Source organism: Blennius ocellaris, assembly GCF_963422515.1.
Source record: "Blennius ocellaris genome assembly, chromosome: 19".
NCBI lineage: Eukaryota > Metazoa > Chordata > Actinopteri > Blenniiformes > Blenniidae > Blennius > Blennius ocellaris.
The window spans coordinates 11,643,756-11,657,751 of NC_137668.1; the positions used below are offsets into that span (position 1 = coordinate 11,643,756).

General features: G+C 43.5%; 1 protein-coding gene across 1 annotated transcript in view; it reads left to right on the forward strand.

The window, feature by feature from the left end:
* The window catches only part of pola1 (polymerase (DNA directed), alpha 1), a gene marked incomplete at its 5' end in the record, with an annotated part of 63,120 nt that overhangs the window by 7,653 nt on the left and 41,471 nt on the right, over positions 1–13,996 (forward strand). The window contains 6 exons of the mRNA XM_080515296.1: positions 68–197; positions 330–449; positions 541–631; positions 720–847; positions 1,164–1,313; positions 1,533–1,655. Of these exons, the coding sequence (XP_080371422.1) occupies positions 68–197; positions 330–449; positions 541–631; positions 720–847; positions 1,164–1,313; positions 1,533–1,655 (742 nt within the window). The remainder of the gene's footprint in view (positions 1–67; positions 198–329; positions 450–540; positions 632–719; positions 848–1,163; positions 1,314–1,532; positions 1,656–13,996) is intronic.

Here is a 13,996-nt window from a genome sequence, read left to right on the forward strand (position 1 = left end):
ACCTGCCATCTCAAACAGTTTATCAAGGTGGATGTTCCTAAAGTCATGGAAAATCTTTGTGTGGCAGTGACTCTCCTCACTTGCTCTACCTGCTGGAGTTGACGTGGACTGACGCCAAGCTGATCCTGCAGCTCATGTGTGAGCTCAACGTGCTGCCGCTCGCGCTGCAGATCACAAACATCGCTGGAAACGTCATGGTACGCCCTCGATAGTCCCGCCTTTGAATTCGCCGTGAAGCAGTCACGGCGTGTTTGCTGCATGCACGCCGTGCCGACTCGGGTTTGACTAAAAAGCATATTTGTTTTTGTCTTTCTGGTTCGTCCCTTTAGTCTCGCACGCTGATGGGCGGCCGCGCCGAGAGGAATGAGTTTCTGTTGCTCCACGCCTTCCACGACAAAAACTACATCGTCCCCGACAAACCCTCCTTCAAAAAGACCCAGCTGGAGCTGGTGAACACACACAGAGACGCCCCGATCGTAGCTTTTCTCTTCCTTGTTCTTCCTTTAACCAATCTGGCTTTTTGCTCCTGGTTCATTTCAGGCGGAAGGTGAAGAAGACGTGGATGCAGGGAAAGGCAAAAGGAAGAAGAAAGCCGCCTACGCTGGTGGTCTGGTGCTGGATCCAAAAGTTGGTGAGTGTTTTTGTCCCGGTCTTTGTGTGTTATTTTTTATTTTTTTGGAAACGTCATCCTCGTATAACTTCTCTCCCTCTTACTGCAGGTTTCTACGATAAGTTCGTTCTGCTGCTCGACTTCAACAGTCTGTATCCCTCGATCATCCAGGAGTTCAACATCTGCTTCACGACGGTGCAGAGGGAGGCGTACAATGCAAAGAAGAAGAAGAGCGAGGTGCAAACACTTGTCATTCAGGAGCCTGAGATGAAAAGACAGTGTTAGAATCTGTCACATTGCAAATATGGAGAGCCTTGTTCAATTACACCTGTGGGTAATTTTTTGTCCCCAATTAACTTCAAACATGTGGATTTCGACTGTGAGGAAACTGGAAAAAAAACCCATACGTGCCTCAGAGAAAGTTGATGAGGCCAGAGTGCAAACTACCACCGCTGTACTTGATTTCGACACGACTTGTGGGGACTTTCTAACAAGTACGTCCCCGTTTTTGATGAACGTTGTACATTTCTAACTCTTGTCTCTTTGTCAACAGGACGACGAGTCGGAGGAGATCCCGGAGATTCCCGACCCCAACCTGGAAATGGGAATCCTGCCCAAGGAAATTAGGAAGTTGGTCGAGCGGCGCAAACAAGTCAAGCAACTCATGAAACAGCAGGACATCAACCCAGACGTCTACCTGCAGGTACGCCGGCCCGCCAAGAAACTCAAGATAATGTTAAGTGGCGCAAAGTTTTTACAACGTCTCCGTGTTTATTTGACCGATTATATAATCCACTGCGGTGCTGGAAATGACTCAAATCAACAGAAAATGAGTTTCGATGAATTTGAACGTGAAACATTTCAAATACAATATTTGTTACCTTTCTTTGTTTTTTCTAAACGGGGTACTTTTGTCCCGCAGTACGACATCCGTCAGAAGGCCCTGAAGCTCACGGCCAACAGTATGTACGGCTGTCTGGGCTTCAGCTTCAGTCGCTTTTACGCCAAGCCGCTCGCTGCTCTGGTCACACACAAGGGTCGAGAGGTGAGTCGCATCAGCAAGACTGTCAACACAGCAGCCTTTAAAGGGACAGTGCATGTGCAGCGCTGCAGCATTGGCCGGTTACAGAACACAACATATTGCGCGTTTACTTTTATAGATGTGACTTTCGATTGGCTGTCTTGAATGAAGATCTGATGCTTCCTGCTCCTAAAACGCTGCCGCCGCTTTATATTCCAACACCGCTTGATGTTTTAGCCACAACGCTGCTGCAGTGAGGTTGTTCAGTGGCCGTTTACAAACGCGTTGCAAACGGTGCTCGGTTTTTAAATGCATAAAAAGTACGATGGGTAAAAATGCCCATGTGATCAGGACATTCCTGGAAATAACACATTAGATTGCAGGACTACAGTATGTTAACAGTGTCTGTTCCAGCATGACTGTGAGTAAGGAATGTATGCTATTTGGATATATTCTGAATTTTAAAAAAAAGCACATAGTTTTGTGGTTTTTGTGTTTCTTTTAGTGACTACAATGTTGCCTTCAAAGTATTATATTGACATACCGATTGATGAGCCACACCATAGAAGTTTTCAGGAAACCCACTGGCACAGAATAACTAACTAAAGCTTGTTGTTAAAGATAAAAGCTGCTTTTAAGGTGGAAACAGTCGCTTAAACTCGATAATATACAGTCTGAGATGCGACGCTCCTTCTATCCGCCACCAGAGGACACTGTTGTATTATATTTGACAGTGAGCTGCACTGATTTATCCTCCTTTTCTTTTCCTGACTTCTCCCTTCTTTCTTTTCTGGCCTTATCCTGTGTCACATCTGTCGCCATCGCCTCCTCCTCCTCCTCCTCCTCCTTGTTTCCGTCATTCAGAGCGATTGTGCAGTCGTCTTTTATCTTTACGTTGTTGAAACAAAAGAGCCGGCCTCATTCGCGTTTTAAGTTTGTCCCGGTAACAAAACGCCACGGACGCACATGTAACGCACACTCTCTGGGCGCACAGTCCGTCGGCATAATGGCTTCTTTCAACACACGGCAGTGGAACGACAGGGCGTGCACGCTCAACAAATTGGTGCAAAGCAGCATGAGTACCGCATGACATAAACAGCTAAAGCTGGTATTGCAACTGAACACCACACACACACACACACACACACACACACACACACACACACACACACACACACACACACACACACACACACACACACACACACACACACACACAATGTCAGTGGTAGTACTCATGTTCATTTAATGAGCTCTAACAGTACAAGTCCTCCACAGAGGCATCGGGCTTTGCCTCAGGGGAGTCCTTCATTAAGATCCCCTTACACACTCATTGTGCTCTCTAATAGAGGGCAGGGCAGTAACTCACTGTGCGTGTTTGTTATTTTGTCAGTCCATTTGTGCCTCCAGTCACGCTCGTTGTCGGGACTGACAGGGGCTACATTGTTAAAAAGTTGTGTATTTGATTCGCCGTCGCAGGTGGGAGTTTCTCTCGCGCCGCACTAACCGCCTGTGTCTGTCGACTGGCGGAGGTGGATGGGTTAATTACATTTTACCTCCCGCTCGCTTTACTTAATCCCGGGAGCATCGCCGGTCTCGCACACAAAAAAAAAAAACTAGGCCGCGTTTTCATTATCTGCGACGTGGTGCACGACAGGTTCAATTCCTGTTTACTGCTTTTAGAAGGCCTGGAGGAGGCAGACCAAGAGTTTTCTATACACACAGATAAAAGTTTCACTAGCTGTTTTGATGATAAACGGATTGAAATCTGAACTCGGCTTTAAGATAAGACAACTAAGCCCACTCTTTTTTTTTTTTTAAAGGAAATACAGCTGTCATCTTGCGTTGCGTTTAATTGCGACGAGGCATTTTTCTTAGTTTTGCCTCTTTAATGACATGAGGATTAAACTCTGCAGCCCAATTTCATTCGTTACAAATCATTCAGATTGAGATGCCTTTAAGTTATATTGCAATGTTTGTCTTAATAAAAGCCGAAACATGACATTGTCACCTCGGTGCCATAGATGTGTTTTTACATAAAACTGATTAAACGTGTCTGAATAAAGAGACAGCCACTGTAAATTAGGAGCATATTGTGTATATCGCATGTAAGCTTGACCACATTGACGGTCTCTCTCTACGCTGCAAAAAAAATCTAAATCCTACCAAGACATTAGAAATACTTAAATTTTTTAAAATGTTTTAAATACATTAATTGCCCCCACAGGGGGCAATTAATGCATTTAGGAACTCAACAGCAGAGGGAATGAAGTGGAAATCACCTCGATTTCCAGACGTATAGTCTGAAAATAAATCCTCATTGCTCAATGATATCATGTTTAATTTAAGACGCAATGTGCACATATGAGATGTTTTGTTTTCGCGACGCTGAATCACACTGCTGTCAAAACACGTGCAAGAAGAACCAGTGGCATTAAATTTAGAGCTCATCGTAGTTTGACGCTGTAACAATATCGAAATGAAATGAAAAAAGCTTGATCACGTCAAAAGATTTAGTTGAAAGCGATTGGAGACCATATGCAAGAAAAGTATTTTATTCTTAAGATTTGTAACTGTCTAACTTTATTCTCTCATTATTTTTACATAGCATTAGACTCTAAAGGTGTTTTTTAGGAAAAAAAGAATAATACTGGAGTTGTGGTTTTGGTAAATCTTTTGTACTTTTGCCTTGTGTCCAACTTTTCCTACTCATCAAATATTTGTCCCTTCACTGTCATGGTTTTTGTTCTTATTTTAAATCATTTGCCTGAATATTCAGTGGCGAGGCAGCGATACATGTATTTAGCGCTGTATAAATAAAAAGCTAAAACCAACGCTAATTACGTTGGACTCATCAGGCTAATGGAATCACCCATTTCTTTTCTTAAAAATCATTCGACAACTTTTGTTTCTCCCTTGAGTTTTACATCATGTGGGCCGCAGCCGGCACTTAAGTTTTGCTTCCACCTAATCTGTTGATTATTTACTCTGGTAACTTCTTGGTTGTTTGGTCTTTGAAATGTCAGGAAATCAAGCGTCAATTTGTCCCAATCCGCAATAATAACAAAAGAAATACCAATGAAGGATGAGAAAATAGAACCGTCACATTAAGAACATGGGGAAAATAAAGAAATAATCAGACTAATTACCAATTAAGTTTACTTTTTTGTATCATAGAATTGATACAATTGTCACTATATATTTTTCCATCATTAATTGTAGCTAAATATCTTTTGGGGAAAGAAAAGAAAACTGCCTAAATGAGCGTTTTAGTTTCTTGGAAATCTCTTTTACAGCCCGCCGGTGGCCTGTCTGGACGTACTTCAGTTACCCAGGGTGTTGATGGGCCAGTAGACAAATTAGATTACATTTCTATGGGGACCTCGCTGCGTTAGGACATCACATACAGTGAAGAGTGATAGGGCAGATTATAGAACGACGTGTATCAAAAGGTCATCGGTCACATCTGAGCCGCGACCGACACTTGCTGATGAAGCAAGCGGGTCCAACTTCGCACGACCTTACTGTTTTGTTTACTTTGTATCTATGATCCCAGACGGCTCTATTTATACTGCTGGATTTGTGTTTTCATCAACACAACACGGGGAGATCCACTGTTGGAAGACGAGGCGACGTGGGTGATTCATCCCACTCCGAAATCTGGGTTTTGACATTTGAGCTTGGGAAACATCTCGTCTCGGTGAGCAAAATGTAAATCTACGAGGAAGACCGTGTGCTTGGCGGCCGCCACTCACTGACCCCCCCCGCGCCCGCCGGCTGATCCACTCAAAGTGGCCGAGAGCCACAATCGCATCAACAAAATGTGGCAGGATAACTGGATTTGTCTTGAGCCCTGAAGTCGAGGGATGGTTAAGCCAAGTAGTTCTCGGTAGTTTCCGACTGCCGCGAGCCAGAAAAGCCAGCTGGCATTTTATAGCCGGGTTTCTAGTGTATTTGCGGGCATCGCTGGTCGCACTCCCGCCCCCATTTTAATCGTCACATTTGCACTCGGCTTTCATGTCGTGATTTAGGAGGCTTTTTATTTTTATAATTGTAACACGTACACTGATCACTGCTCTGTCCGCAGTGTAAACCCCCCCCCCCCCCCCCCAAGCGTTCATCTGTTTAAACCAGTGTGTGGAGTGAATGTGCACATGTTCCCTGTATTTATTGATTGGCTCAACGCTCGCCTTTCTCTCACTCTCCTTTTTAAATTGCGGCCTAAACCCCCTGGTGGTATGGCTGGGGGGGGGGGGGGGGGTCGGCTGCGGGGCCACAGTGGTATCCCGGCCCTGGGAGGCTTTACACGAGGGGGCTTAGAGGGGGGCTGACAGACCCTTGGCCGTGGCTCTTCTGATCAAATTTGCCAACTTAGAAGGGGAAAGCCCCCCACTTATCTCCACTACTGACTCATGTATGTGGTTCTCCGGTATGTCTACTGTGTGTGTGTTTCAATACCAGTGTGTGGTGTGTGTGTGTGTGTGTGTGTGTGTGTGTGTGTGTGTGTGTGTGTGTGTGTGTGTGTGTGTGTGTGTGTGTGTGTGTGTGTGTGTGTGTGCATGCACAAGTGCTACTGGCCGAACTCTGCCCTTTGTCGGGGGGACCATTTGTTGTGGCCCTGCTCTGTCCTGGTATGTGTGGGTATTAAGGGGGGGTTGATGGGTATTAAGAGGAAGGTGAAGGTTTAGGATTACACAGCCGTGGGTCCACCGCAGATTGATGTCCCCTCAACCCCTCCGTGTTATTTTTGGTTCTTTTGTATGTTCGCCAGAGAACAGTTCGGTGCAGAGCCGCACATATTAGACAGGCGGCTCGCATTCATGCGCTTATGCCAGGTTGATAACTGGATTTGCCACGTCAGAAAGCCTCGCGTTGCCCATTGATCGCTGATTGGTGGATTCCACAGTAAAAAATTTCCGCTGATAAATTCAGAAAGTTAAAATTTGATGCAAGTTTCCGAAAAGATGAAAAAAAAAAAGGTTGCTGTATGTAGCCGGTATTAAATTTGCACGCACCTTTGCGCAGCTCGTGTACTGTGTCTTTAAATTTACTCTGGACAAAAACGTAAACGAGGAAGTTTTGTAGTCCTGCCAAACACTAACTGCACGCGTGTGTGTGTGTGTGTGTGTGTTAGTGTGTTTATGTTCTCTTAATCGAGTGATGTTAACAGCACGGCTGGGTGGAAGCTGCTGATTGTTGTGGCTCGCAGATTGGTTTGACCTCTGACCCCCCGCCCCCCTGCCAGCAAATCTGACAGCCATTAGCAGGTGTGTGTGTCTGAGGATGGAGGATGACTCCTGAGCGCCGTTCGGCTGTAATTGAGTCCCCGTCCTTGTGTTTAAAAACAGCCCTGACGGGATCCTCGTAGTTGACATTATTGGATGGCATGTAGAGTGAAGGATAGAAGTGGGCTTGTGTAACGGAGCCGGGGGTGCGGAGGGGTCAGAGTTTGGTTTAGGTTAAACCCTTGTAGCGGCCATGTGCCCACGGGTGCGTGCGGTTGTAATGAAGTCTAAGTAAATATTGTTGCCCCCCCCCCCCACCCCCCACCCCGGTGTCCCTTTTTCAAGTTCGGTATCATCCCTCTTGTCTCAAGAATCACAAATCACTTCCCAGAATTAGACATGGGCATACCTGAAACGCTCCATCATGTCTCATTTGCGGCCGTGGCGCACAGCGAGTAAATACTGCCGCCACCGTTTCTTTCATTGAGGGTCTCATATCTGCTGCTGCTGTCTCTTTTACAATTCCCTGAATTAGATGCAGGTGTGTGTGTGTGTGTGTGTGTGTGTGTGTGTGTGTGTGTGCGTGTGCGTGTGCGTGTGCGTGTGCGTGTGCGTGCGTGCGTGCGCGCGTGCGGGTAAATGGGGGCTGCAGTGTTTCCATGGCCCCCTCCTAAAGAGCTGGCTTTACTCCTGATAGGAGTGGACTTAACAAATAGTCACATGGGAGCAGCGCTGCTATTTTGGCGACATTAGCTTGTCTGTGGCGGCTGACAGTGGGCAGGACACGGTTTCAGAATTTAAACGGTGACTTTAGTCACACCTACTAATGAGGCCATGAGAGACCGAGCTAATGGCAGGGATTACAATTGATAATAGATTGATCCGGCAGCTGGAGTCTTCGCCAGAGACACTGACAGAGTTGTAAATGAGTAGACAATTAGAAAATGGTTTCACTGACTTGGCATGAAAGATGATCTATAAGCTTGTTTCTATAATAACCTTGATTTTCTTTTCTTTTTTTTAAATTGCGGAGTAAAAAAAAAAACAACCTTCTGGCACATGTCATCAGCAAAATAATGCTTAAGTGACTGGATTAGGATTTGTCTCATGAATTACTGATGAAAAATGTCCAATATATCTTTGATTTGTCATTTTAAAAGTTATTACTCATCGAGTAGAGCTGTGCTCTCACGTCACGTGCGGAGAATATATTGAATTTAACGTTTCAAAGATCATTATTTCCGGCGTAGAAGTTGAGTCATCAGATTGTCGCGAAACACAGATGTTGACTCTGTTCTTGCAACACAGTTTATAGATGCTAAAGAAGCCACAGGCACACACATCCTCCATCTATTCGGGTTTTTAGAGTAATAATGATATAATAAAGTGTATTGATATAGCATTTATCAAAACTAGTGATGCAAACAAAAACGGCGAGAAACAATTAAATGTATATTCTACTTTTCTGGAACATGTGCGTGTTTATTCTTTTCTGCTGTCATTTTATCGCGTGTACATATCAAATGGACCTTTTGTTTTAATTACCTGTCAGCTATTGTCTTTTTTGTGTCGTTTTCAAAAACTGGGGAAACACATGCCAAGAGCCACTATAGAAATGGCAGGAGAGATGAATGGGAGAGCCAGATTATGGTGTTTATAAAACATGATGACATCAGAAGCAAAGGAAATGTATAAAAATGTTTCTTGAGCCAATTCATGGTGATTTACACTTCTTATATATATATTTTTGATGATTTGAATTAAAAGTGTATTTTTTATGTGTGTTCTTTGAGAACTCAAACCTCCTATTTAGAACTTGATGATTAAGTCGTTTGGCGGTTTCAGTCAGGACACTGATTATTGATAAAGCTCTGACTGTAAGATGGTTAGACATAATTCAAATGGACGGTAGGAGTTGTTTATAGGATGGCAGCTCGGAATAGATTTATGTGACACGTATATGTGTATGACTTTAAAACTGATAAATGACAAAGGTACCTTTACCTGTCTGACCTGTCAGTCCCCTTCTATTCCAAATATCACGTGTTTAATGAGCCCTGCCGTCTGTCTGCGCCTATATAACTTATTTGCTCGACAGCATGTTAAATATTTGCCCGTGACTGCTTTGCTCAGGCCAAAGTGGAGGCACTCGCATTCCAGGATGTGTCCTTTCCAGCTATTAAAGTACCATATTTTAATTGAGTAGACAACAGGAGGATTGCTGTCATTGTCGGGTTATTTTCAATCAGCGCCGGCGTGTGTGATCTCGGCCGGTTGTATTAAATCAGACACAGCTTTACAACCGATTGACCTTCCGAGCAGCAGACATGAGAACACAGTTATGGCATCTGCCAGGACAGGTGTGTGTGTGTGTGTGTGTGTGTGTGTGTGTGTGTGTGTGTGTGTGTGTGTGTGTGTGTGTGTGTGTGTGTGTGTGTGTGTGTGTGTGTGTGTGTGTGTGTGTGTGTGTGTGTGTGTGTGTGTGTGTGTGTGTGTGTGTGTGTGTGTGTGTGTGTGTTGTGCTCATGTATGCAAGCGAAATGATTTTGGTGAAAGAGGGATTTTCATTCTTGCTGGGTGTGTATGGATGTGTGTGCACATGAGACTTCCCAGCACCGGAGGAAAGACGATAAATCTTTTATGCATCTTCTGTGTGTGAGGAGCGTTTGGAGATGTGTGTAAGTGTACGCATACTCGAGCGCCTTGTGTACGTGTGGTACACAAGCCCCCCCTCCCCCCAAACTACCCACCCACCCACCCACCCGGCTCTGACAGTGGTGTGTTCCTCCACAGGTGCTATTTCAGTCGGCCGACTGTCATCCCAAAATGCTTTTCAGCTGAGTGCTTTTCAAAACAATCGTCACCGGTGCCCCAGGCTCTTTTTACAAGGGCCCTCTGCCACGCCGAGGTTTAACATGCCGCATCTGATCTGCTGTATTTATATAATGTCTGAGTCTGTGCTGATATCTGTATATATCAAAATGAAAAAATGCAGGTGGGTGGACCTATCTTATTCTGATCGTATCGTTCAAATTCAGTCGGTTGACTTCAGTGCCTCCAAGTCGTCACGAGAGCCATTGTGTTTGCCGGCTGCACTATTAGAACTGATAACGCTGATACAATTAATAGCTCGGTGCTAATCACTGAGGTTTTCTTGAGCTCTTTAATCTTGTTAGAAATGGAAACAGTTGTTGAGCTGCTGTCTCTCTCAAATCCTGCTCTTTGTGCCGATTATTAACTTTAGCATTACACAAAGCTTTTGTCTCAATTATAACTAAACCTCAATAGTGGAAAACAACTCCATTGAACAATATTCAACTTTTGCGTGGAATAAATATATAAGCTTGTATCCATGGGACTGCTGGTTTGATTTTCATACCTTAAAGCTTACTGTGTGTTTTTAGTTTACTGTGTGTGTGGCTGCGAAGACTCTTGCTCATTATTCAATAATAAATCACAGCCTTGGTGTTATCATGCGTGCTGCTGCTTGGCTGCTAAAAGTTGTGTCCCTCTGGAGCATGCACAGTTGAAAATACTTGACTTTGATGCTGATTTATTCAATCAAACACAAATAAAATGTGCACCATTTGACTTCAACTGACAGATGTTGCTTTAGCTGAACTGACTTAGTGATTCAGTCATTAGACTGACAAACACTAAATACTCAAATGGAGATTTTGTGCATAATTCCGTTCATATCCAGGATGCGCGACACATGAAGTAATACCACCGCTGACCTGTGGGGGCAGTGTTGAGCAATATAGCTCATGTGTGCAGTTTTGAACCCGTCGAGGTTTGAATTAGAAATATTCCACATGAAGCCAATGGCGTGTACTGCCCTCTACTGGATATATTGATCAACAATTAACACCGTCGTAAACTAATTCAGGTTTCTGCTTGAAGGAAGCGTATTTGGGCTTCGCGGTGATACAACAATGTGGAGAAACGGTAACGGAAAAGTGCTGACTGTTTATTTTCCGAAAATCCTGCTTTTTAAACAAGTCGCAACTAACTTGAATCAACTACTATTTTCCATTAACGCGCACAACACTGGTTAAAACCAACATTAAAATGAGAGCCTGGCAAAATACAAAAGGTTTTGATGAGTAGGAGGGGTGATTGGAGTGAAGACTATACAATTGTAATATGACAATAATGAAATATTTAAAATCCCTACCAGAGAAGGCTGAGCAACGAGGGTGAAAAAGCTAATATCACAACAGGGCTGAACCACTCATCAATTAGTGTGACAGCGTACAATAAGGCACAGCTAATGGGCACAGCTCCATGCGGAGGCACACAGGTGCACGCGCTAACACGCGAGACATTTTAAAAGCGCTGTATGGAAAAGGGGGATTACAAGCTGTGCGAAGCCGAGGCGGAGACGGCGGAAAAGTGCAGCTCTGACGTTGAGATATTAAAACAATATTAACAGTATTGGTGGATTTTGTGTAAAACGGTTTTGTAAAAATATTTAGAAATTCAATTTACTCCTTCCATCTTGAATCAGCCTTTAAAACCTCGGTTCAGGATCGCAAAGTGTTCAGCTGCACTGGCTTTTGGACAGGATTGGCTATTTCTCCTGGATTTCAGCTCCTGTGGTTGTCTCTCTCTCTCGCTTTTTTTTTTTTTCTCCCCCTTTTTCGGTCATTTTTTTGGCAGCTTTGAGTGTTAGAGACTATGGTGGCACCACTTAACCAAACTGCATCTTTCGGTGCCCTGAAGTCTGTGTCGTCAAGTCCCGAGGCAGATTTGTTGGGTACATTAGCTTTTAAAAATGGGCCGCACAAAGGAAAAATGCCACCTGTAAACTGTGCGAGTGAGTGTTGGAAATACTGCAGACTCTTCACAGCACTCGTACTCCCAACTGTCCGACTCGCGTGTCAGGAGACACTGCAGCCGCACACTGCAGTGTGTTGATGGAAGCGTTTCCGCGTAGAGGAAGGGTTACCTGCTTAATAAAGGCTTTTCGTGCTCTAATCTTACAGATTAATTGATTTTCATCAAACAATCTTCCCACTGGACATGATTTAGAGCTGTATGCGGATGACATTCGGTTATATTATTCTTTTAAAGCCAAAAAGATCAATACATTTCTATTATAAAAAAAAGTTTTGCAGGCCATTAAAATGTGGATAACTGACATTCAGCTGAACACAAGCAAAACCTTTTAGATGATTTTACATGCTTTCATCTGTTCCCGTTGAGACTACTTTTTTTAACACCCTTTTTACCTGTTTATGTCGGTCATCTTTAAATCACCTTCAAACCGTCCAGGATGCAGCTGGAGAGCCCACATTACTCTCCTCCCTTCACCGGCTCCCGGTCACGTTCCGTGTTCGACTTAAAATACGAGTGCAAACTTTTAAAGCATTACATGGCCAAACACCGTTTTATAAGTCCAACCTCCTTTACCCAAATGCTGCTTCCGGTCCCACGCAGCAAGATCTAAACCCTTTGACCTGTCGCTGCTCAATTTCACTTTTTTCTATAACTGTATGTTTATTGTTTCACTTCTCTACCTTTAATGATCTTATCTCTGTTTTATTTCTTTGCAGTTTTTTTTGTGCAGTTTTTAGTGCTGTTAAGCACCTTGTGACATGTCTTTGAAAGGTGCTATATAAATAAAGTTCTACTCTATTCTCCATAAGGGAGGAGGTATAACTAGAAATGGTAGGAACGCAATAGAATAAGAACATAACGACTAAGACTTTTCATTTACTGGTGAGTTTTCGCCGCCAAACCGAAGAACCGATTTGTGAGTTGTTTAACTCTTTACATGCCCGCTAAAAAACCTGATCGTCAGCCGATTCCTGAGATTAACCAATGAGTCAAGCGATCATGTAAACAGAATCATAGTATGCGCTTTCTCATCATGTCACACCAGTTATCTGTAATGACGAATCAGATTAATGCACCTAGATTTATCTACAATACTCCAGTGCCTTCGTGCATGCATACCCATCGTTCAGATTGAGTTTTAAATTTCATTTACATCTGTGGATTTGTTTAATAAAATCTATCGGAAAAAGAAAGTGATGGATTTACAACAAACTTCATATGAGGCAGAAAGTTGACAACGAGCCACTTCCCGGTGTGATAAAGAGACATGGATCATCTCTCAGCGAAGACTAATGGACATCATCATGTCCGCCAAGAGCCCATGTTTTGATGTTAACCAGACGTTTGAGTCTCACGTCACCTCGTGAACCAGGATTTCAAATTCAAAACGAAAAGATTGTGGAAATGATTAAATGAATTTCACTTCGATTAGTGCATCGGCAGGTCCAAACCGCTCACTCCGTGACACACACACACACACACACACACACACACACACACACACACACACACACACACACACACACACACACACACACACACACACACACACACACACACACACACACACACACACACACACGCGCCAAGGATGACAGCTGCCATGCAAACAGTGTGGTGCTCAAGCACACTAGTGATTGAAGGATGACCCGCTCTGTCAACTAGGCCACAGTTGTCCTCTATAAATGCATCAGATCTGACAACTCGCAGCGATCACATTTTTATGTTGGTGTGAACAGACAAACTGAATCTCATGGGAAGTGAAACGGTCGACCCCACGTGGTATTTAAGTATATTTCAAAACTTTTTTTTTTTCTTCGAAGTAGGTCTCACAAAGAAAAAAACAAGTTTATTGTCAGTTAGTAAAGGATTAAATTGTATTCTTGTGTCGCCCTGATGCATATATGATGTTGGTTTTTACCAAAATATCTCATGGCCATTTTTTCTTAAAATTAAGCAAATCTATTTCATAATATCACTGATGTGCTTGAGGAGTTTGCCTCACAATATGTTCTCGTCAAGCCTCATTATATATTGCACAGGCTTCAATAGCGCTTTAGTAATTTCATTTGAAACTGTTTTTATTGACTCGTTTCCGGCGGGGAAAATGTTCATTCTTTTAGGAATCCAAACTGAACCTCCGTATTGATCCATTTATATATTCGTGCAAACTCAACAGAAAATACACATATTCATGCGTCGTGAGTAAATGGCCAAGCTGTTTATACGTCTTGATAATTTGATGACACTCGGCTGCACCGTCTCGATTGATGCAGTTGGTTCTGACTAATTCGTTCA